The sequence below is a fragment of the Rhineura floridana genome, chromosome 9 (genome assembly GCF_030035675.1).
Source record: "Rhineura floridana isolate rRhiFlo1 chromosome 9, rRhiFlo1.hap2, whole genome shotgun sequence".
NCBI lineage: Eukaryota > Metazoa > Chordata > Lepidosauria > Squamata > Rhineuridae > Rhineura > Rhineura floridana.
The window spans coordinates 82812031-82836526 of record NC_084488.1 but is presented as its reverse complement, the minus strand read 5'-3'; the positions used below and the strand labels follow the sequence as shown (position 1 = coordinate 82836526).

The 24496-nt window shown below is 39.0% G+C and overlaps 1 protein-coding gene across 4 annotated transcripts in view; it reads right to left on the bottom strand.

The window, feature by feature from the left end:
- Positions 1–24496, bottom strand: part of TRPC3 (transient receptor potential cation channel subfamily C member 3) — a 72941-nt gene that overhangs the window by 36993 nt on the left and 11452 nt on the right. For all 4 annotated transcript variants that reach the window (XR_009757960.1, XM_061585194.1, XM_061585195.1 and 1 more), the window contains 2 exons: positions 19201–19972; positions 4048–4233 (listed from right to left, as the gene is read on the bottom strand). Coding sequence is in view for 3 of the 4 variants with exons in the window: in XM_061585194.1 (XP_061441178.1) it covers positions 4048–4233; positions 19201–19972 (958 nt within the window). In the remaining variant the exon portion in view is untranslated. The remainder of the gene's footprint in view (positions 1–4047; positions 4234–19200; positions 19973–24496) is intronic.

Sequence of the window (24496 nt, the reverse complement as noted above, 5' to 3'; positions counted from 1 at the left end):
TACCATGAAGGCCATGAAAACCGAGCCAGACAAAGAGCAGCTTCAGCATGGATGTTGATGTCACCTAGAATTATTGACCAGGGTTCCGTCAACACCATGCCTGAGACTAGCTCAGCCAGCTTGGTCAGGGAGGCTGATGGACAGCAGGGTAGGCAGTATGCCAACAGCATCCCTAATCTGTCTCTGAGACCCAGCATTAGATGTGGGCCTTCTAGTCCCACTCCAAGGTGGAGAGGTTTCCTGGTGAGGGAGAATGAACTCCCCCTCTATGGTTTCTAGTTTGAGCTGATGTTGCACTAAGAATCCATTAGGGCGGAACTGGGTCAGTTCTGCCCCACCCAGTTCCTCTACCCAGGTCTTGTCAATGCATGCCTGGTCAACATCCTAATACATAATTAAATTATGGGTGAGTGTGGTCTTATTATGTACCAATCAGGCATTTAGCAGCACCACCACCATACTATTGGGCCCAGTGGAACAGCATTCAACAATACCATGCACCTGTGTGCAGTTGAATACATTGAATGAACTTGGTAGAGTCCTCAATGAGTATCATAATGGCATATTGGTACACATCAAGCAAGGTCACATGATTGATGGATACACACAGTTTACTAAAACTAGCCTCATGGACCATTTGGGAGGGGCCTAGTAGACTGAATTAAGCTTACATGCAACTGTTGTAAAAGATTATAAAATTAGCTTACAAGTACTTGAGGGTACAAAGTTTTTAAAAGCCCAGCTGAACCTAATTTGCTGACTAATGCTCAAAGGCCATATACATGGAAAAACAGAAGGTGTTGTTTTGTTGTGCTGTAAAATGACAAGCACACTTGTGTCTTTCCAAGTTATCCAGGGACATTCCGCACACTGGATAACAGCTTTTAAAATGCGAGTGCCATTTTGCATGTACTATGGTGCACATCTACCTTGCATCTGCATTGCACTGACACTACAGTACACACAATCCAGGCAAAATGAAGCACTTCTAAGTGGCAGTTATTTAAATGGAAGAGTTCCTATGTACTCAGTTTTCTTTCAGTGAAATCAATGGAACAGCTTAACTGCGGCTGGATCATGCCTGTGGTTTAGGGCAGAGTAGAATAGCAGTGCAGTCAAGAACAACAAAACCATAATTAATGTCAGTTTTATTTACAGAAGAATTATTTCCTCAGTCTTCTTACTTATGCTGAAGTGGGATCGAGACATGGCTGTTGCTTTAATTTGTTCTTAAATGCTTTAATAGATAAAAGATACATTTATTTTATTATTTATAAAAATATTTGTATACCGCTGTTTTGTTAAAAACATCAAAGATGTTTACAACACATTAAAAACAACAACCATAGAATAAAAAACATTAAAAATACAATAACAACAAAGGTCAACAGTTGCGAAAGAAGCATCTTCTGAATTGCCTGCATAAGCCTGGCGAAACAGAAAGGTTTTCAGCAGGCACTTAAAAGTTAAAACAGAAGGCACCTATGAATCTGTTTTGGCAGAGCATTCCAGGGAACTGGGCCAATGACACTGAAAACTCAATTTCATGTTGGTGTTAAATGAGCTTCACCAACTTAGAGGATGACCGAAGTCGAGCCTGCAGACGATTTCAGTGATCGAACTGGGAAACAAGGGTCCAGATGGTTCCTATCATACCCTGGATCTAAGTTGTTCAGAGCTTTGTAAATTAACGCAAGGACCTTGAACCTGGCTTGGTAGCGGATGGGCAGCCAGTGCAGATGTTTAAAAAGAGGTGTCACGTTGACTTCCGGGAAGGGTGACTTCGCTTGTGCCTGCTTTTGGGACGGGCTCCCGCCTCAAAAGAAGCTTATTCAGATATAAATCCGTCAGAACATTTTTTTTTTTTGACTGATGAAATTTCTCCCGGGCAGGGAGAAACGTAGAGATCAACCTCAAAAGCCTGTTTTTGTTGGGAGGACTGGATTTCATTACTTTATGAGATAAGGTCCAGCCAACAATGCCGGACGGACTTCCGAACAAGCTCTATCTGTATAAGCGATACGTTTATCTTTTCTTTAAAGAGAGAACAGACTAACAGGCAAGCACCCTTCTTTCTATTATTTTTTTTACTTGGTTTAAATTGTTGCAGCAAAAGGAGATTTGTCAGATTGATCGGCTTTGGACAACTTCTGGGTGAGCTATAACTCTTCTCTGTTATTCACGAAATTAACAGCTTATCTCTGTTTCTGTCGCAAAAAGCTGTCCTGGAAGTGCATTCTAAAGATAATAAACAGAAGAGGGATTTCTATTCCTGATTTCTATTCCGAGGAATATTATATTGTCTGGGACTATTCTCTTTTTGGTCTATTTTATTTTGACGAATCTGCTTCTTCACGACGCCACTAACTGTTTTGATGCTGGGAACTAAATTTGTTTTGCATTCTTGAACATAGAGAGATAAGGCAGGTTGCTCTGTTTATACTGTGATGTCATCAAGCCTGGAATATTAACCCAATTGTTGCTGAAATAAGAAGTGGTTCTTCTTTATTTTTGTTTTGCTTTGTTTTCGTGGTTTTAAAAATGGCAATCAAGAAAGTGGCTGAGAATCTGGAAGTAACTATGTTTCAGAAAATAATGGATGAGATTGAGATAACGAAATAAACCCTGCGACAGGGTAGTAAGGAGCTGAAAATTGAACTGAGCAAAATGACGCAGGAGCTTAAAGAAATAGGGGATCCTGTGAGAGAGGAGAATGAGATCAGAGATGAGAAAAGAAAAAATAAAGGGAAGATACAAGCCCTGGAGATTGGAACAAATGTGGAATTGGAAAAAGATCTGGAGTTTATGGATTTTAGAAATAAAATCTACTGTTTGGAATTTAACGTTATCTTTGAAGAAATTAATGAAGATATTAGAGATAAAGTTATCAATGGCTTGGATAATCTTCTGGACTGGAATGATGTGATGGAGCTTGATATAGAGAAAATCTATGGAATTAACTGCAGCCATGTGACAATGGAAAAACTCTTAAGAGATGAGCCAGTGCATTTTGTAAAAAAGAAGAACACAGATATGACTTTACAACAGTATTTCAGCAACTTATTCAGAATGGATGGCAAGAAAATATTTGGGATAGAGGAAATTCCCATCAGACTCTTATTATATGACTATGGCTACAACAGTAAGATTATTATGGAATACTGATAATGGAAGATTGGACACTGAAATTACTGGACTTAACAGGACTATTGAAGATGGAAGATGGAACTAATAGGGATAATGGAATAATGGCTATTGAAATTATTGGACCTAACAGATTCTGATGAGATGGATTAATCGAAATGTTTATTTGGACTATGGTTATGACAATAAGATTATTATAATTATTAACAAGATGGATTAATTGACATGTTTATTTGGAGAAAAATTGATAGATATATTTCTTAAAGAATTGAAACCTCTCTTTGACTTTTTGTGGAAAGAATAAAGTAATGTTTAAGAGATTTGATGATTAATTAAGATAACTACTGGAGGAAAGTGATTTTATAATATGATTTAAGAGACAGGATTGTTATATATTGTAGACCTATAACTGATTTGATATGTGACAAATGGGAAGTCAACATTTTATTTTTTTTTGTTTAATCATTTTTGTTTTGTTTTGTTTTTTGTCTTTGAATGTTTTATGATTTTGTTTTCTATGTTTTATGAAAATTTGAATAAAAATTATTGTAAAAAAAAAAAAAAGAGGTGTCACGTTGTCAGCCATGTGCTCCCATGAGCAATCTGGCTGCTTCATTTTGCACCAGCTGGAACTTCCAAACCAGGGCCAAGGGCAGCCCCACATAGAGCGCTTTGCAGTAATCCTGCCTCAAGGTTACCAACACATGGACCATTAATTGGATTGAGTATGATGGTCCCTATTACTTTTGTTTTAAAATGCCAATTTCTCTACTGTCTTATTTTGACATCAATTTGCCAATTAGTGAATTCTTCCAGCAGAGGACAGAACCTATAAAATACTTACAGTACAGACCTAGTATGGTGTTTGTTTAATCATGCTGTCTAAGTAAGCTAGCTACTTACCTTTTTGACTTCATACTTAATTGCCAGTTTGACACGACTCAGTGAAGCTCTGTGCCTTTGTGTTTCAACCGGCTCAGCCTCCAAATCTCCATTCAGAATGGCTTCTACCTCTTCTGAGTCTCGGCAGAGATCAAGGACGCCAACCACAAAATCTTTGCATTGCATAGAGAGCTTGCGATAGTCATTCTAAAAAGCAGACAATCATTCTTGATTCACATCAGTGCAAGTGGATAACTGTAGTAATTTAGTAATGTAACAACTTGCATCTATTTAGCATGTATACATTTTGTCAAGGAGTTTATTGGCTGCATTGCATATTTTTGCCCTGTTTTTCTGTCATGATATTCAAATGATACTTAAATATGCATAGAATCAGGGATACCAATATACCTGTTTCAATAAAGACAAATGCAACACCCAAGTAAAATTACTGGGTAAGTATAAGCAGGTGAAATGACATTCCCTGAGTAAGGATCCAGAACACCAAAATCACTAACTTTATTTTTGCCACACTGTACACAATTTTCAATATGTTCTACTTCTGGAGTACTTCAGTGACAGTAATGACACTAGTAGTCAATCTCTCTTGTTACAGCTTTCATCTTTTTCAATGTTCACCATCCACTTGTCTTCTCCTAAGGATTTCAAGTGGTTCTAAGGCCCAAATTAAGGGTAGAGACTCACTTACTGTTGTGCATCTCCACATCTCTTTTCTGACAACAGATGCACACAATTCTAGTCAAACTCAGCCCCTTTTTACTCTAAAACCTGGTTGGATTCGTTTGAGGGGTTTTACTATTATTATTCAGCTTCAGGCAGATTTCACAACTGATTGGTAGATCAACCTGTTTGCCTTCCAGGTGTGGCCAATGGAAATGTTTTGCTGCAGACAGGCAGAGTGATTGGCCCAATACTTTGCTGTGGTAGGTTCCAAAAGGTCTGAAGTCGGCAGTGGGGAAGGGAGGTGTGGCCAGCAGAGGGCAGTCACTTCAAAACACAGCCAGAAAAACCATAATGGTGTGCCCAGAGCCTAAATATGACACCATTCACAAAATTTATGATTGCTCCCTACTGTGTTTCTGATCTGGATGGGGGGGGGGGGAACGAGAAACGCCTGCTATCTGCATTGCAAAGAAAGGCTCTAATGGCACAAATGGGGGCTTTTCCCCCAGTGTAAACAGGGAAAGTGGGGGGCTGGTCCAGTTCAGGATCACAGATAAAGCTCACTTATCCCCTTGCCAAGATCCTGAACCAGGTCTTCCCCCTGCCTGTGTGAATGATGTACTGAAATAGCTTTTGGTCCATGTCCTAATTAGCCATGCTCAAATTAAGCCTTGCTCCATGCACGTATCAGTCAGATGTGTCATTTGCTCCCAATTTATTCCTGCAGACAGGGGTTATTCTATAGGTTATCCAATGATTATTTCAAAACAGATTTTTTGGCAGTGCATATACTGTCAAGATATTCAGGACAATGTCTGTTTTTAAAATGTGGCATTTAGTTAATTTATTTTAAAAACCTTCCCCCGCTTTTTTCAACAATGAAAGGGGCTCACAAGAAGAATAAAAATGGCTCTTACTTCATTCAGCTCCCTCCTGAAGATCCACTTGTTCCATGAATCCTTTGGAATAAACCCCTAGTTCAAATACCCTGTTGTAACATAGCCTGTTAGCTGCTAAGGCTAAACACATGCAACTGAAACAACTGCATATTGCTTTCCTGTTTATTCCTTCCTCTCTTGTCTGCCATGTGTCAAATTGTAAGCTACTCAAGACCTCTTGTACACTGTAAAGTGCCAGTTCATACAGATCACGTTCACATATGACACTATGTAGATCCTCAAACTGGTGTATTATTGGATTGTAATCAACTACCTTTTACTCAGCATAAATGTAAATGTACTGCCCTCAAGTCGATTCTGACCCTATGAATAGAGTTTTCATGAGGCTGAGAGGCAGTGACTGGCCCAAGGTCACCCAATGAGCTTCTAGATCCACTAAAATGAATGAACCTTAGTTCACCATGGCAATTAATTTTAATGGAACTACTTTGAGTAAAAGTTAATTTAATGCAACCCATTATTATTATGTTCATTTATTCATCGCTTTCTGCACAAAATGTATCAAAGCAATCCATTAAATGCACAAGGCTGACAAATATTTTAAACAAATAACTCAACAAATACATAAAAGTCAGGTTTTACCCCCAAAAAGTGCTCATTCAGCAATGTTGTAATAAGGACTAACTCTACCCCACCCAACTAAAAGATGAACACCACAAACAGGCCGGAAATTGTACTGCATTATGATCCTAATTGATCCACCCAAAGCCTGGGTAAACAAGAATGTCTTAGCCTGGCATCTGAAAACCGACAGTGATGGGACTTCCGGGAAGGGTGACTTAGCCTGTGCCTGCTTTTGAGACGGGCTCCTGCCTCAAAAGAAGCTTATTCAGATATATCAGTCAGTTTTTTCTTTTTTTTTGACTGATTAAACTTCTCCCGGGTAGGGAGAAACGAAGAGATTAACCTCAAAGCCTATTTTTGTTGGGACGACCAGATCTCATTAATTTATGGGACGAGGTCCAGCCGACGAAGGTGGGACGGATTTTCAACAGCAAGCTCTATCTGTTAAAGCGAACGTTCATCTTATCTTCTAAGAGAGAACGCATTAACAGGCAAGCACCCTTCTTTCTATATTTTTCTTTTACTTGACTTAAATTGTTGCTGTTTAAAAGAGATTTGCCAGATTGATCGGTTTTTGACATCTCACTGGGGAGCCGTAACTTCTCTCTGCTACGCACTAATTAATAGCTTATCTCTGTTTTTGTTGCAAAAAGCTGTCCTGGATTTGCATTCTAAAGATACACACAGAAGAGGGATTTCTATTCCAGATTTTTATTTTGAAAAATATTATACTGTTTTGAGACTACTCTCTTTTTGGTCTATTTTATTTTGACGAATCTGTTTCTTGACGATTGCCATTAATTGTTTCGATCCTGGGAACTGCATTTTGTTTACTTAACTATTGGAGAGATAAGGCTGTCTGCTCTGTTTATACTGTGATGTCACCAAGTCTGGAGTATTAACCCAATTGTTGCTGAAATAAGAAGTGGTTTTCCTATATTTTTCTTTTAAAATGGCAATTAAGAAAGTGGCTGAGAATCTGGAAATAACTATGTTTCAGAAAATAATGGATGAGATTGAGATAACGAAAATTGAATTGAGTAAAATGAAGCAGGAGATTAAAGATATAAGGGTCCCTGTGAGAGAGGTGACCCTGGAAGGGGTCCCTGTGAGAGAGGAGACCCCGGAGATTGGAACAGGGGTCCCTGTGAGAGAGGAGACCCTGGAGACTGGAATAGGGGTCCCTGTGAGAGAGGAGATCCCGGAGATTGGAACAAACGTGGAACAGGAACAAGATTTGGAGTCTATGGACTTTAGAAATAAAATCTATTGTTTGGAACTCAATGTTATCTCTGAAGAAATTAATGAAGATTCTAGAGATAAAGTTATCAATGGCATGGATTATCTTCTGGACTGGAATGATGTGATGGAGCCCAATATAGAGAAAATCTATGGAATTAACTGCAGCCATGTGACAATGGAAAAACTTTTAAGAGATGACCCAGTGTATTTTGAAAAAAAGAACAGAGATATGATTTTACAGCAGTATTTCAGCAACCTATTCAGAATGGATGGCAAGAAAATATTTGGGATAGAGGTAATTCCCATCAGACTCTTACTATATGACTATGGCTTTGACAGCAAGATTATTATGGAATACTGATAATGGAAGATTGGATATTGAAATTACTGGACTTAACAAGACTACTGAAGATGGAAGATGGAAAATGGAACTAATAGAGATAATAGAACAATGGCTACTGAAATTACTGAACCTAACAGATTCTGATGTGATGGATTAATTGAAATGTTTATTTTGACTATGGTTATGACAATAAGATTATCATAATTAGTAATGAGATGGATTAATCGATATGCTTATCTGGAAAAAAAAAATTGATAGATATATTTCTTAAAGAATTGAATTCTCTCTTTGACTTTTTGTGGAAAGAATAAAGTAATGTTTATGAGATTTGATGATTAAGTAAGATAACTACTGGAGGAAAGTGATTTTATAATATGACTTAAGAGACAGGATTGCTATATATTATAGACTTATAACTGATTTGATCTTTGACAAATGGGAAGTCAATATTTTACTCTTTATTTTTTATTTTTGTTTTTTTTTTTTTCTTTTTTTCTTTTTGTTTAACTATTTTTGATTTTGTTTTTTGTCTTTGAATGTTTTATGATTTTGTCTTGTATGTTTTATGAAAATTTGAATAAAAATTATTGAAAAAAAAAAAAAAACCGACAGTGATGGTGTCAGGCATGTTATCTTGGGGAGAGCATTCCATAAACAGGGAGTGACCGCTGAACAAGCTTGTTCTCAAGTTGTCACCTTCTGCAACTCTGAGTGGGGCACACTAAGAAGGGCCTCTGATGATGATCACAGGTTCTTGGTGGGTTCAGATGGGGAGAGTGTATAGTGTAAAGGCTGCTCTCATATTTGGTTTTGGTCCAAGAGGACCAAAGTAAATCAAGAGTAGCATCTCACATAAGATGCATAGAGCATTCTATATGCTGGATGCCAGTTAGTCACTTTATTATCTTGCCTTTCCCTTCTGTTACTCCAGATGTCAGTCATCTCTGTCTCATACATTCCACAGTTTATAAATCTGTTACTGCGGTCTGTCACCTTTAAAAAATGTCTTTGTGTTCAGGAACTCTTTAATGTGCTAGTCTCACTGGGAATTTAAACAGTACTTCCTGAGCCTGGTTGTCCTGCTAAAGCAATGTTGAACTATGTCAAAACTTATCCCACACACACATTTTAGAATGCTGAACATGTCCAGCTAGCTCCAATAGCCTCAACCTCTTTTATTTTCTTTAGGAAAGCACCTACAGTTGCAATTGTATATCCACTTACCTGGGAGTAAGTCCTACTGAAATCAATTGAACTTACTTAGGAGGACTGCATTATAAAACTCACATAGTAATCCAGTATTGGTACAGCTACACATATGACTTCAAAAATCACAATCTATCTCCCTGTACAAAAATCACAGAAAACTGAATTCAGGAGCTGTTTTCATTTGTCTTCTGTCTTCTTAGTTGCGGGGATTTGTGTTTTCAAACTTTTCTTCATCTAAAACATTATATATGATAGATATAACATGCCATATGATCAAATTGGGTTGTTAAGAACGTGAGCCAAGTATATCCATGAAAAGTTCAGAAAGTCTGAAACAACCTTGTGTGTAAGTCTGGAGTCTGATACTCATTTACCTGGGAGTAAGTCCCACTGAACTCAGTGAGTCTTACTTCTTCAGAGTGGACATGTATAGGATTCTTCTGTAAATCACCAATATTAGCTCAACCCACACAAATCTGGCAAATATAGATCAAGCAACAGCAGATCAGTAATTTGCAACCTCAGTCCATGTAAAGTGGCACATTCAACTTCATCCAGCCAACTTTCTCAACTTGTTAGGTAGCAGAGATGGAAAGATCTGTCAATTTCAGTTCTCTCAATTTCTCATTTTTCCAATCTTAAATTCAGTTCTCCCAATTTCTGCAGCAATTTGCATTTTTTTAAAAAAAAATCATGAAAATTCTCCAACATTTTAGTGCGAATTTCTCCTAATAAACACATTTTTGTAAGTGGTTTCAACAAAGGTACACATTTTTTACAAGCCACTTCTCGTTATCTAGTGCAGTTTTGCATGTTATTTTCACTATATTCATTTTTATGCACACGTTCCCCTTATATATGTATTTTTGTAAATATTGTTTAGTTGGTGAACTGCATCACAAAATTCTAATAAATGCGAACTTCTAAGGATGGCTGTGTTTCAGTTCTCATACTGATTGGGAAAGTGCAAATTTGATAAATTCTGCTTAAAATGCGAACTGTATCAAAATTCTCACCCATCCCTATCAGGTAGTCATATGAAGTGGCTCTAATTAACTGACTGCAGAAACTAAAGCGTTCAGGGGGGAAAACATGACATTTATGATAAAATTTTGTGATTAAATTATGAGACTAAAACACTGTTTTTTGCATCCTCCCAGCTACCTCTTACACAAATACCCATAGAACTATTTTTCCATCACAAAAGCAGAGAAGCCTTTTTCCTTAACACACACACACACACACACAAATCACACGCACTCAAGTTTCATCCATGAAGAACCATAGCAGTATCCTTCCACATTACTTTTTCTTTACTGCCACATGTGTTAACCATGAATGTGAGAGAGACTAAGGCATTTAAAGAAGTATCAAACCACCATAACTATCACTTATGGCTTCCCCCAAAGAATCCTGGGAATAGCAGTTTGTTAAGGGTGCTGAGGTTTGTTAGGAGACCCCTATTCCCCTCACAGAGCTATAATCCCCAGAATTCCCTGGGAAGAGGAATTGACTGTTAAACCCCGCTGGGAATTGTAGCTCTGTAAGGGGCATAGGGGTCTCCCAACAACTCTCAACGTCCGTAACAAACTATCATTACCAGGATTCTTTGGGGAAAGCCATGACTGTTTAAAGTGGTATGATACTGCTTTAAATGTATACTGCAGATGGAGTCTGTGTTTGTGTATTATGGGGGTGTGATTGCGTGCCTATCTGTCCCCACCTACTTTGGCATCTGACCTCATCCACTGCTAGAATATGGTTCCCCAACATCTTTCCACCAAGGTAATGCAGCCCTCAAGATGAAAAGGGTTTCCCACCCCTGAGTTAAAGGGAGATCAAGACTGAGAGGTCAAATTCTATAAAGGAGAAGTGATCTCCACTGGGGGAAGCACTTTGGTTTCTATTTCAACATGGCTGCTGGGCTCTCATATGTTCCCCAATAGCGCTTAGCATCAAATCTCAACTAAGCAATTATACAAAGCTAAGAGTGCGAATTATACGATCTCTAAAGTGGCCAACACATTTTAAACTTGCTCTGAAAATACATACACAGTTATGACAACTAGCTGCATATGACCTTAAGAAGAGGCTGCTGGATCAGACCAGTGGCCCATCTAGTCCAGCATAATGTTCTCACTGTGGCCAATGAGATGCCCATGGGAAACCCGCAACGAGGACCTTAGTGCAAGAGCACTCTCCCCTCCGGCAGCTTCCAGCAACTGTTTTTCAGAAGCATACTGCATCTGACTATGGTGGCAGAGCACAGCTATCATGGCTAGAAGCCATTAATAGCCTTATCCTCCATGAATTTTTCTAATCTTCTTTTAAAGCCATCCAAGTTGGTGGCCATTACTACCTATTGTCTCCCTAGAGAGCTCTCCTGAAATTAAGGCAGTTTGCTTGTCAGTGATGCTGATATTTTCTATTATGTTGTTGTTGTTAGTAGTACTGCAGCAGTACATCTAGAAATCCAGTCACTTCTCTTTTGCCTGAAAAGGTATTTGAAAGCCGCTTCTTAAACTCCTGCTACTGAGTTAAATCTGCACTAATATAAATGTATAGCAGACGTTTTTCGGTAAGTGGGAAAGCGTGGTTCAACATTCACAGCAGAAGCAGCATGTAGTAGGGAAGGGCCATAGCTCATTGTAAGAATTTCTGTTTTGCATCTCTAGATAGGGCTGGGAATGAAATCCTGGACAGGCATTGCCTGTTAATGTAGACAATACAGATCTAGACAGACCAATGATTTGACTTCACATAAGGCTGCTTCCCATGTTCCTATGTATTCATTGTAGCAAAAGGGAAGGGAATTTAGTGTTCTATCCCCCACAGAGATGTCTGTTTCTGATTTTTTTTTCCAGCAAAAGGCTTCAGTTCTAGCTGGTAGATTTATTGTTGCTTTCAAGTCATTGTAAAACTCTTTGATCAGCATACAGTACTGAAAATGGCTTTTCAAACATCAGGACTGGTTCAAGCCATAAAAAAATTCAATCTATTGGTATTGCTCCTTAATCACACAAGGGTTCCTCAGTGTTATTCTTTCCCATCTAATCATACTAAAGCTTTTATAAAAGAAAGACCTAATAATGCTAGCTGTATCTCCTTGACAAGTGATAATCTAATGGATAACAGCTACAGTTCTTTTAAATTACAAGTTTTGCAGAGTTGCAATAATCTTAATAGAATCAGTATTTCCCCATACGTAGTTGCCAACAGTTGTCAGGCCACATTCACATCATGTATTTATTCCACAATTATTCCACTTTAAACAGTCATTGCTTTCCCCAAAGAATCCGGGGAAGTATAGTTTGTGAAGGGGGCTGAGAGGAGACCCCTATTCCCCTCACAGGGTTAAAATTCCCAGAGTTCCCTGGGAAGAGGGATGGATTGTTAAACCACTGTGAGAACTGTAGCTTTCTGAGGAGAATACGAGTCTCTTGACAACTCTCAGCACCCTTCACAAACTGCACTTCCCAGGATTTTTTGTGGGAAGCCCTAACAGTTTAAAGTGGAATAAATGTATGGTATGAATGTAGCCTTAGAGTCCTGGAAGTCCTTTGCCAGACTTGTAGGTATGCAGCACAAGAAGGCAAAAGCCTATCACATTTGCTCCGTCTCAAATGGCAATGAATGGTTGCATGATTTAAGCAATAAGCCAGATCCATTATAGAATGGAAAAATCTTTCTTTGCCCCACTTTAACCATAGACTTTGAAGAAGAAAACAACCTCCTGGACAATCAGATAAACCAACACAACCAAGCAAAACCCATGATTGTGCGCGCTCTCTCGCTCTCGCTGCTTTCAAAACTGACGCTCTCTCTCTCTCTGCTTTCAAATCTGTCAGTGTCAGTCACTATGTTCTGTTAAAAGCTTTTGGCATACCAAAATCTTTGAACAGACATTTGTTTCTCAAATCCTATAAGCAACATATTATCCCGTATTTGATTTTCTTCTTGGCACAGGATTGAATGGGCAGGAGACAATTCCATTTTCAATTCTGCTACAGAAGTCAAACCTTTTTCTATACAGCTGTTGGATCCAGACCAGTGGCACTGTTTCAGATGGCAGAGATGGGCAAACTGCAACTTGGGTGCCACAGTCCTTCCTAAAGCCATTGTTTCCAGTTCACTCCTCCCACTGGTCTTTGGCTGATGGACATTGGACCCTGCTTATCTCTGGTTGCCACTGGCACACTTCACATTTAATTCCCTCCCCCCTAGTTATGAGGCAATGAATCCCTGTGTTCTTCAGGCTGCCCCTACTCAGTAGGCCCATCTGAGTCATATTTTCATATCTGCAAATAATACCTATCCCAGACATATTGAACTAGAAAGGACTGAAGCTTTCTGATGAGAGCCTTTCAGAATATGTAAGATTTTATAGTGCGTGGCCAGATTGACAGTGTTTGCTTCAAATAAACACACAACTGTCAGAAAACATCCCAGAAAGAATTGGCAAGTTATAAAAAAGACTGATGTTTTGTCAATGAGCTCTTTAAATGACATACCAGTTGAAGGCTCTTCCTTGTTCTTAGTTAAATTACTTTGTACAATTCAGATCCTGCTAGATACTGATGTCACATCCAGCACAAAAAGAACAAATGCCTTATTATTCTTTATCTACTTATTTTAACTAGTCCTTCCTCCAAGGAGGTCAGGATTTTCCTGGCCTGCAACACAGTTCTTCAAGGCACAATAGTTAAATGGGTTGACAGTCGGCCACCCTACTTAGCACAGTAACGCTAGCACAGCAACAGCATCAAAGCCTGGAAAGGACCAATCTGCCCGACATATACACAAGTGGCCAACAGAGTAGGCCTAATATTAGGGGATGTAAACGATCCCATACTAATGCTCACATTCTCTACCCTTGAACAAACAGAACAGCTCTTGAATCTCTGCCTATTGCTGTCAAAGACAACCCGTTTCTTTCTTCTTGAATGGATGGGAGATCCCATCACCAGCTATAAAATGTAAATGGACTGCCTTCAAGTCGTTTCCAACTTATGGTGATCCTATGAACAGGGTTTTCATGATAAGCAGTATTCAGAGGTGGTTTACCATTGCCTTACTTAGCCTTTAATCAATAGGGAGCTTCCAAAGATTTTCCTGGAAATTCAAAGTGTACACATAGGAGACATTACCTATGTTTACTTATAAAGATTGTTTTAACTTTTTCTAGTCAGTCTCAAAACTTTTTCCCAGACCTATGTATTTCAATGACTATGACATTCAATCATCATCAGGCCTAATTTGATAATGTCAAGCACTTTTTCAATAAATGTTGCAGTGTCTGAGTGCAAGCCAAAGCTGACACCTTAGTAGTTATATGCTGTTACTATTTGCTGGGCTCCATATCTCTTCCAGACCATCTTTGCCAGAAACATTTGTTCTATTATAATATGACCTATGGACAGTTACATTCAATAAACCACAACTTCATCCTTTGATTAACTGCATGCTTTATGAAAATCTGAGATACCAGAGCCAAGCTTTGAAATAGTTTCTTGTGCACATCCAGCTTCTCAGCATTTCAGTCTTCCTTCCAACAGTATTTTTGTAACTTTAATAAGCCAGTTTTATAGGATCTAGAGCAGACACATAAAATAGCCAGCAAAGAAAAAAGTAATTCCCTATTTCATGCACACTCACACTACACAACAAGGGATCACCTTAGGCTTGCTTAGCACAATGTATAAACTACAAAAGCTTCACATGGTTGTAAGATAATGAATGAAATTAAATTACTGTACTGCAGGCTAAATTACAACAAAGAGGTCAGGCAGATTTTTTGGTATGAGATTATAATAAAAACTGTGCAATTTATTAAAACAATTAAGTCATTCAGTATCAAACTATCTGACTCCAAACACAATGCCACGCATACAAAATACTGTATATAACTTGTAAAAAGGTAAAGTTTAAATTTTCATCACACAGCCTCTACATTGGAAGGGCCACTGAAGGAGCTGAACTGTATTGCAGCAGAGCTTTAGTAGATTTTAAACTAGACATTCAGTAATAGGCAAAAAAATCCTTATGGTTTGAGAATGTACCTATAGCCAACAGCTATTTCTATCAGTCTTTAAAAAGTAGGGAAATTGGGCAGCTATAGTGAATGCACAAGGGGAGCAGAAGACCTGACCTCTTTGTACTTGTACTGCCCTACAAATCTGTCAAAATGCAAAAACAATTTGGATTAGTGTTTCACAGTCCAATACACTTTCTGTGTAGCTTTGAAGAATCTGGTAACATGTGCCTCTGAGCATATAGTGAATGGTGGCAACACCTGCAATCAGCTCAAAAAACAGAAACAAGACATGGGGTGTGCTGATCTTTTTTTTAGCAGGGAGGAAGCAACAATATTAAGACAGTTGATATAGATCAGATAACAACATGTTTGATTTACGTTGCAATTTTAGTGAAGTTTCCTATAGTAAATTATTTTCTTTTGCTTCTGTTTCTGTGAATATGTGAAGTACAGCAACACTCCATAATTTACACTACAAAAATTCCAAAAACAATTGTGGAATAATTGCACTGACTATTCTGCACTGGACATGAGAAGTGTCTCAGTTTGCACAAGATAAAACAGGAGGAAGTGAAATATATTTCTAGCAAATTTCTAGGTATGCTCTGTGTTTTTAATTGACCATGCCCATCCATCCTTAAGTGGAGTGATTTAAGCATAGGAAACACAACACATGCATCTTGGGCAACCCACGTTTGCTGTTTCCAATGGCTAGATTCATTGCTTAAGTAGCAACATATTGTAATTAGTCTAATTTTACATCAAAGCTGCATTTCAACTGTTAATGCACCCAAAATAGAAATAGAATATAACCTCCACTTTGAAACACAAAAGGCTGTCTTCACCATCATATAACACTGACTAATAAAAAGGCTATGAAATTAATAAAAATAAAATTGACACAGATTTCTAGGATACATAAGTGAAATATAATTTTCTACATAGAAACAGTAGTAATACAGGAAAGAAGCAAAGTAAGAACACCACCAACAAATATATAAAAAATGTAATTCTCCATCTTTGGAGATGCAGTCCTGATTGCAGGTGTTGCCACAACTCACCATATGCTCAGAGGCACATGTTACCAAATTCTTCCAAAATACACAGGAAGTGGATTGGACTATGAAAGACCAACCCAAATTGTGTTTGCATTTTTACAAATTTGTAGTACAGTACAATATCTCAGAGAGCAGGTCAGGTCTCATAGAATCATAGAATAGTAGAGTTGGAAGGGGCCCATAAGGCCATCGAGTCCAACCCCCTGCTCAATGCAGGAATCCAAATCAAATCTCCTGCTCCCCTGGTGCATTCACTATAGATGCCCAATTTCCCTGCTTTTTAAAGTTTGGTAGAATTATCTGTTGGCTATAGGCACGTTCTTAAACCACATGGGTTGTTTTGCCTGTTAGTGAATTTCTCTGCTTTTTAATCTGGGAGTAAGAAATGGGATCCTGTATAGGCTTTCTGAGAATGGATTGATCATTTGCATGCTTAATGAGTTCAATGGGATTTATTCGCCTGCAATCATGCTTAGGATAAGTAAAACTGACCAGGAAGAGGGAGGGAGGGCTGGAGTGGGCAGTGGAGGAGGGAGAGGGGAGGGAGGGGAGAACAAGAGGAAGGGGAAGGACAGGTTTTTGATTATTTGTATGCTTACTAAATTCAATGGGATTAACTTCCATGCAATCATGCTTAGGAAAGGTGAAACTGAGCATGGGGCAGTAGGGGAGGGGAGGAGGAAGAAGGGAGGAGAGGGGAGAGGAGGGAAGGGAGTAGGAAGTGGGAGAGGAAAGAGGAAGGGGATGGCAGGGCAGGTTTGATCATTTGCATGCTTATTGAGTTCAATAGGATTTACTCGTGTGCAATCATGCTTAGGGTAGGTGAAACTGACCTGAGGGAGGAGGAGAGGGGGAGGAAGGAGAGGGGGAGGAAGGAGAGGGGGAGGAAGGAGAGGGGCGAGGAGTAGGGGGAGGGGGAGGGAGGGGAGGAAATTAAGTGGGTGGGCACTGGGCAGTGAGAAAGCCCCTTTCCTTTCCTTTCTTTCCAAAAGGAAAACATTGTGAACAGTTATTTTGGGATGTTTCCACCACCTTTTTATTCTACAGCTAACACATGTAGTCTCCCACCCAGATTTAAACCAAAGCTGTTCCTGTCTACATCCACACCAGATATTTATTCCAGTTTAAACAGTCATGGCTTCCTCCAAAGAATCCTGGGAAGTGTAGTTTCTGAAGGATGCTGAGAGTTGCTAGGAGACACCCTATTTGCCTCACAGAGCTACAATCCACAGAAATCTCTGGGAAGCAGGGCTGACTGTTAAACCACTTTGGCCACTGGCGCTCTGTCACGGGAATAGGAGTCTACTAACAACTCTCAGCATCCTTCACAAATCTCACTTCCCAGGATTCTTTGGGTGAAGCTAAAACTGTTTAAAATGGAATAGATGTCTGGGTGAGTGTGGCCCCGATTAGCTAAGCCAAACAGCTGTGAGTCTGGCTTTTAAAACACAGACAGTTGGTTCTTACTGGGTATGCCTGCGCTTATCACAGATTCCAATGTTAATTTTCTTAAATTAATTAAAAATCAGCCAGGCATTTTTAAAACTTTTAAACTGCAGAAGATGAAGGTCAGAGTATGGGGCAAGGTCAGTAATAGGATTACAGGTACTCTGTAAACATGGGTGATTTTAATTAATTTCTACAAATTATGAGACCACTGACAGAAAAAAGTCCAACAAGGGTCTGGATTTCTTTCTTCTTGTTTTAGACTTTGAACTCTAGATTCTCTGAGTGTTTTGTGTATCAAGTGTCTCTGCGTTCAGGACTGTAAGTTCTGTAAGGTTTCGTTTTTGAAATGTGCTTATAAGAAGTAGCAGAATGGCATGGGGGTATTCTCAATTTAACATGACAGAATGTGAAAAATCCATGCTGGCTATAGTATATAGTGTGTGTAAAAATGTGTAAAAATGTTTATGTTTTAAATTTAAATTTTAAGCTTTTTAAAAAACTGTTTTAAATATGTGTTTTATTGTATTTTATGCTGATTGTTGTGAACCGCCATGGGAGTTTCGGCTATGGGCGGTATATAAATTTAATAAAATGAAATGAAATGAAATAGCCACTCTTGTGGCTGAATAATTATGTTTGGCATTGCAATGATCCCTTGCTGCGGTGTTGTAACACACCCACATATACCATCACTGTCAACCCATACCATCCACCCACCTGCACGCACCCACATTTATCTCTCTTTACAACTCTCTCAGCTCGGAACAGGTTTCTCATATTAATGTGTCTTTTGCCATTTTGCAATAATTTAGGGAAAAGTTAATTAAAGTGGAATCCAGCAGTGACCCAGAAAGACACCATTAAAATGTTTGCTACAGCTGGATAAAATTGCCATTTGTAGAACTGATTTTGTTTACAACCTGCATCCTCTGAACCAATTTCTTTATACAGAAAGACCCACATCAGGATAGAGCTGCTTTCTTCAGTAACTTATAATTATAATTATAAAAAACCTGAACAGCATAAAAGGGCCGACTGAGTAATGTTGATCAGAGTCTATTTAATGAAAAAGGGGAGAATAATGCACACACTATGACACTATAAATGGGTATAAATGAAAAATGGCAAAAAGGGTAAGACCAGATTTTAACAGCTGGCCCATGGCACCCTAGTACATTTCTGGGAGACGAATGAGCACAGTGTTCTTCTGAGAAGGAAATGATAAACGTATGTAGCTTCCATAACTTGTAAACAACAGTATTCATGAGGTATGAACAGAAACAAGAATACTCATTTAGGACCTACTGCTCGAAATCAGTATGATTTTTTCTGGTGGCTCAGATGACATTATTTCAATTGAGTGCACTTCAATAAAAACAATTATTTTCCATTTCAGTGAACAAGCCTGTTGTCATCTATTACAGGGAGAGTAATGCATTTGTCTGATTACACCCTCACTTACTGAAGTCCTTAAGTATTTTCATTTAAAGTAAAATGGCGCTTTAAAATATCCAGGCATTACAACAGCAGTATTAACAGGAATAGATAAGTTACGGGAAAATAAATGTGAAGTGTTTGAATCTGCTGAAGCCAATGCAGCAGACAGAGAAGACTTGAGAAGTGAAGTCTTACCTTGAATTCTTTTTCAATATTAGCCAGTTTGGCAAGCTCATTGCTGAGTTCTAGAGCCGTGAGAACTGGGTCTTCACTAGACAGGGATAGGTAGGCAGGACTTGCCAATCCCTTGTATGCATTTATCCTTGACCTGGAATGACTAAAAGAATCATGCTTTTGTTTCTCAGTACAATCACTGCATTTGCAAAAATAATCATGAGGTCTCTCTATCCGTGCCCCTTTCATTAACAACATGTGCACCACCTCATACTTCTGACAATGGGCTGCTAAAATGATGGGCGTGATGTCCGGGGAGAAGCGGGTGCCGTCTTCATCGTAAGAATAAAAGTCATCATCCTGGAGTTCCTGCTCACAGGGACTCAGAGTCAGGCGCTTGCTAGCTGCAAACCCGGGATGATTCAAGATTGCTTCCACAATCCGGACGTACCCTTTGCTAATTGCAAGCAGCAGGGCATCTCCAATCCGTGCCAGATTCTCTTTCTTTAACAGAAGTTCCGTCACCTCCAGATGTTCATTCCCCACTGCAAGCTGCAAGGCATTTTGGCCCATGTAGTCGACACAGTTGACATTCAAGGTTTGTGATTCTTCCAACATTTTGCGCACCACAGGGATGTTCCCATACTCTGCGGCATCCAGAAAGCGCTCTTCCTCCGCCGTAAGGCTTGTGCCCCTCTCGTTGAACATAAAGGCTGGACCTCTAATTGCTTGCCGCCTTCCCTTTTCCCTCATCACAGTCATACGTCTCAAAGAAGGGCTTCCATCAATGGTCCTAACGAGCAGAAACAATAAGAAATTGCTTTGCATATCTACTTCTGCTTATTTCTGACATTTATATCCCATCTTTCTTCCAGGAAGCTCCAAGCAAAGTTCATGGAGAGACCACTACCTGAGGCATCAGAAAGCTGCAGACAATCAGAACAGACAGAACTAGCCTAGCATGATGATTAGCAGTTTCACTCAGTATTAGGCATAGCCATACGTGCTTTCCACCCCCCATCACACACATTTGCAAACCCACTCCCTTTCCTGGTTCTTTCTGGATAATGATGAGTATACATTTCATCTTTAAGTTCCCTAGTGTCTATGTCTCCCACACTGTGGCACCATGACTACAAAGGTTATAGAAATCACAGCTTATTGTTTCTTATGTTTTTTCTGCTAGCCTAAACCTGTCGGTGTTTGATTGTTCTCCCCACCCCACAAGTATCCATACTCTGGCCCATTGCATAAGGAGATAAGAGGATGATGTATGCCTCACAACAGAAACAAGGAACCTGTGGTCTTCCAGATGTTTTTGGACTACAACTGCTATGATGATGACAATAATGATGATGATGATGTCGCTTATCTCACCAGGTGACCCACATCGACTTATATAACCAATTAAAAACAACAGAATCCATAAAGCCTAAAAACATATTTTAAAAAATATTAAAAAACAAATTAAAACAAACACAATCCATATGAATAAAGGTCAGGTATACAAGTCCCAGCCCACTAAAAGAGGTCATCAAGAGCCAAAGGTCTGCGTGTAGTTATCCCTGACTATTAGCCATGCTAGCTAGGGCTGATGAGAGGCGAAGTCCAACAGCAACTGGAGGGCTGCAGATTCCCCATCCCTATAAGGCCATACAGAAAACTTGCAAACTACAGGCTTTCATTCCTTGCTAGAGCAATAAAGCTGGTAGTAGGTAGCCAACCCACTCAGCATGAGTATAGCAAATTCAGCAAATGAAACTCAGTTTTTATAGGAAGAAAACATTCTAAATGTACAGTGTTTTGTCAGTAAGAGATATATAGCCCACTACATATAATGTGACAAAGTCATGTATTTGATATGCCTGTGTCTTCTCAAAATAAATTACTAATAGAAACGTAGCTTGTATTTTAATGTCTAGACTCACGCCTAGCATTTCTAAAGGCATGGTTGGGATTTTTTCTAATGGTACTACATCTCCAGAAAATATACCTAAAGAAAACGTATATAATCAAACAAAACAAATAATCAATATGCACTGTAATTCCAAATCAACCAAATTGCCTATTGAAGTTTGAGGCTTTAGTGTGAATGTGTTTGTTTTATGGTGGGAAATGTGCATTTGGAAGGGATATTTAGTGTAATCACACTTATTGTTGTATGTTTTTAATATTTATTTATTTACTATGTAAGTCACCTTGAGACCTTTGGGTATAAGGAGACACATAAAAATTAATAATAATAGTGAAAATGTTGTTGGTGCAAAAGTTGCAGGATTAGGCACCATGATTGTGAAACCACTAAAAACCCTAAAACCACTATACCACAGTTAGGCTGCAATCCAGTACACCCTTACCTGGGAGTAAGTCCCATTGAATCCAATGGAGCTTACTTCTGAGTAGACATGTATTGGATTACATCGTTAAGCATTTTTCAGCCCAAATTATTTCAAAGGGACAACATTTAACTGTCCTATGGAAATCAAGAACTAAAATGTTATTGTTAAGTATTGCAAACGCTATAGCCTTGGGTAGTTAACAGTATGTTAAATTATTTTACCCTATTTCTCCCTATCCTTTTCAACTGAGAGCATGAAAACCCAGCACCTAAGAACATGTGCAACAAAAACCATTCTCCATTCTCAAACTGTCATACATTTGTCAACTCAAAACTAACAGATAAGAAACCAGGCAAAGGTACAGCCTTCCCCAATCTGGACAAAGCCCTCCAGCTACAGCTCCCATCAGCCACAGCTAACATGGCCAACGGTCAGGGATGATGGGAGTTATAATTTAAAATATATGGAGAGTGCAAATGCTAAGGGATTAATGCAGGACAGCATGCAAACTCAGCTATTTTGCTATGAAAATTACAACTAGCACATCTTACAATAACTATTTCTATTAACCCAAATTTTAAATAGTGGAAATCACAACAGGTGCAAGAGTATGTTTGATATGAAAATGTAATGAACTTATCATAGCATGTTTTGCATATCATAAGTTCTTCATCAGAGGAAAGAGAATCTAATGTGCTCATTAACAAATATAATACAAAGCACCTGCTGAAGGCTCATGCCACCAACAGACTGAGTGCAACAGGGGTTCGTCTTAGCGTGAAAGGATGGAATGTTAGGATATTGGTGTGAAACAAGGAAGGGACTTTTTCCCTGTGCAGTTTCATATTCTTTTTCATTGTTCCCATTCATGTTTACTCTCTCACACACAATTTATCCTTCACATTTCCCTATTTATCTCACCCCACTCTTTCCTCACCATTTCCCCCAACAAATTCCAAAATGCTAGAAAAGCTGTTTAAAAATAAAAATAAAAAAACCTAGAAAGTGCTTATGTTTTGAAACATTTAGTAAAGAACATCCACTACAATATATTGCACAAAGCTGAGACAAAGTACACAATTACAAGACAAGGAAGGCCAGCCCTACCATTAGATTGAAGGAGGCGGCCACCTCAGGCAGCAGATGCTGGGGAGCAACAGCAAATTGTAGGTCAAGAAGCCTGTCCTGAGCCCTCTAAAACAGCCTTTGGGGGATGCTGTCCCATCATCAGTGTTGAAATTACAGGGAACTGCCAGTCTTGCCAGTTTCTGCACATGGAATTGTAGGAGGGGATGTGGCTCCATCTTGTCCTTCACCTTAGGCAACAGTATGTCTTAGACTGACCCTGAAGGGTCGTATGGATGAACAGCAATTAGGGATGGGGGAGAATATCCACTAAATTGGTCTTAGTACCAGATTGCAACTGAATTTGACAGTCCACTATCTTTTCAGACTGGCACTGATTTCTTAGAGCGGGCTACTGCTGTAATCAGCATGGATTTTTGGGGTCAGGCCATGGCTGTAATCACCGCGGGGTTTTTTCTGAATTTTTTTCCTGATTTTACATAATTATCTTTGTACTTTCGTCTAACTTGATGCATTCATAACAGTGTGTAGGTGTGGTAAATAGCAAAAACAAACAAACTACCACATAGAACACTGGGATCATTTACACAGGCATTTATGCTAAAAATGATGCTTTTCCCCACAACCAAACAAAAAATAACGGCGGATCAAATCAGCAAGTGCCAAAGCAAGTGGGAACAAAAAAAGGGCAGATCAGAATGGAACGACGGACTATCAGAATACAAGCAGATCAGAACTAGGCAGTGAACCCAATCCCTACCAGCAATATTGCTACAATTTAATAAACAGATACCTTAGCAGACTTTTTTTTAACCTGAACATTTGCTTTTCAATTTAAAAGCTATAGGGTGTTGTTCAAAAACAACTCTCTCTCAAATTTTAACTAATGTGATTTTATTTCATTTGGTGGCGTAAGGAGTTTAGTTTGGCTGCAATCCTGCAATGTGTTACTACTTATAAGACCAAACATAGCACAACATTGCCAGAATATGTAGCTAAATGGCAGCTGTAGGGCTTGAATGTGCAAACTAAAAGGCTACAAGTTTTCTTCTACCTTCTACTGTCCTGAATTGAACTGAACTTTAGTTAATGCATACAACTATGAGACGAAAACAAGTGAACAATTGTCAGTGGGACAAGTCAGGGCCTCTTCTTGCCTTTTAAGTGTGCCAGAGCCCTGGACCATGGGTGGTGAGAGTCCATCCCACCTTCCTATTGGCTTTCCCTCCTCCATGAAGACTACTGGTGAGAAAAAAGGACATATGTGTATTGATTCTCAGATTGGGTCTTCTTCTGCCTTCCCAGTATGCAGAACTTGGATAGTCATTTGAGACAGCAAGCAAATATAGGAAAGAGCACCTGTTTATTAAAGGGTATTTATTGTTCTTTAAACTTGCTCAGATTCATATCTTGATGATGTAGACAAAAGTACAGTGAAATCCTATTCAGAAGTAACTGCCACTGAGTTCAGTGGGGCTTAGGTAAGTGGGTATAGAACTGAAGCAGTAATTCTGGAAATGAATCGTAAGGACTGCCATTTCAGGATAATCAATCCACTTTAGGGAAAACTAGGTTGCTAGTGCAAGTGAAAAGTGGCTGAGAAACCTTTTAAATAAATTAATAATATCTACCTAATGTTGGCAATGGAAGCCTTGCTGGGACTTGTGCCAACTTACAATCTTCCTGCACTGGAAAGTACAGGATTGCCTTTTCATATTATTGTAGCCTTGAGCAGATATTTTCAGGAAACTTTCTACAGCAATACTAGGGAAATGTTCCCAGCAATAGCTCATTTACAACCTCAGCCATTGCCACTAGCATTTTTTTTTTTGCACAATTGCATGGGTATCAACACACATCACAATCAGGTGGGCCTTAATCACAAGCTAATT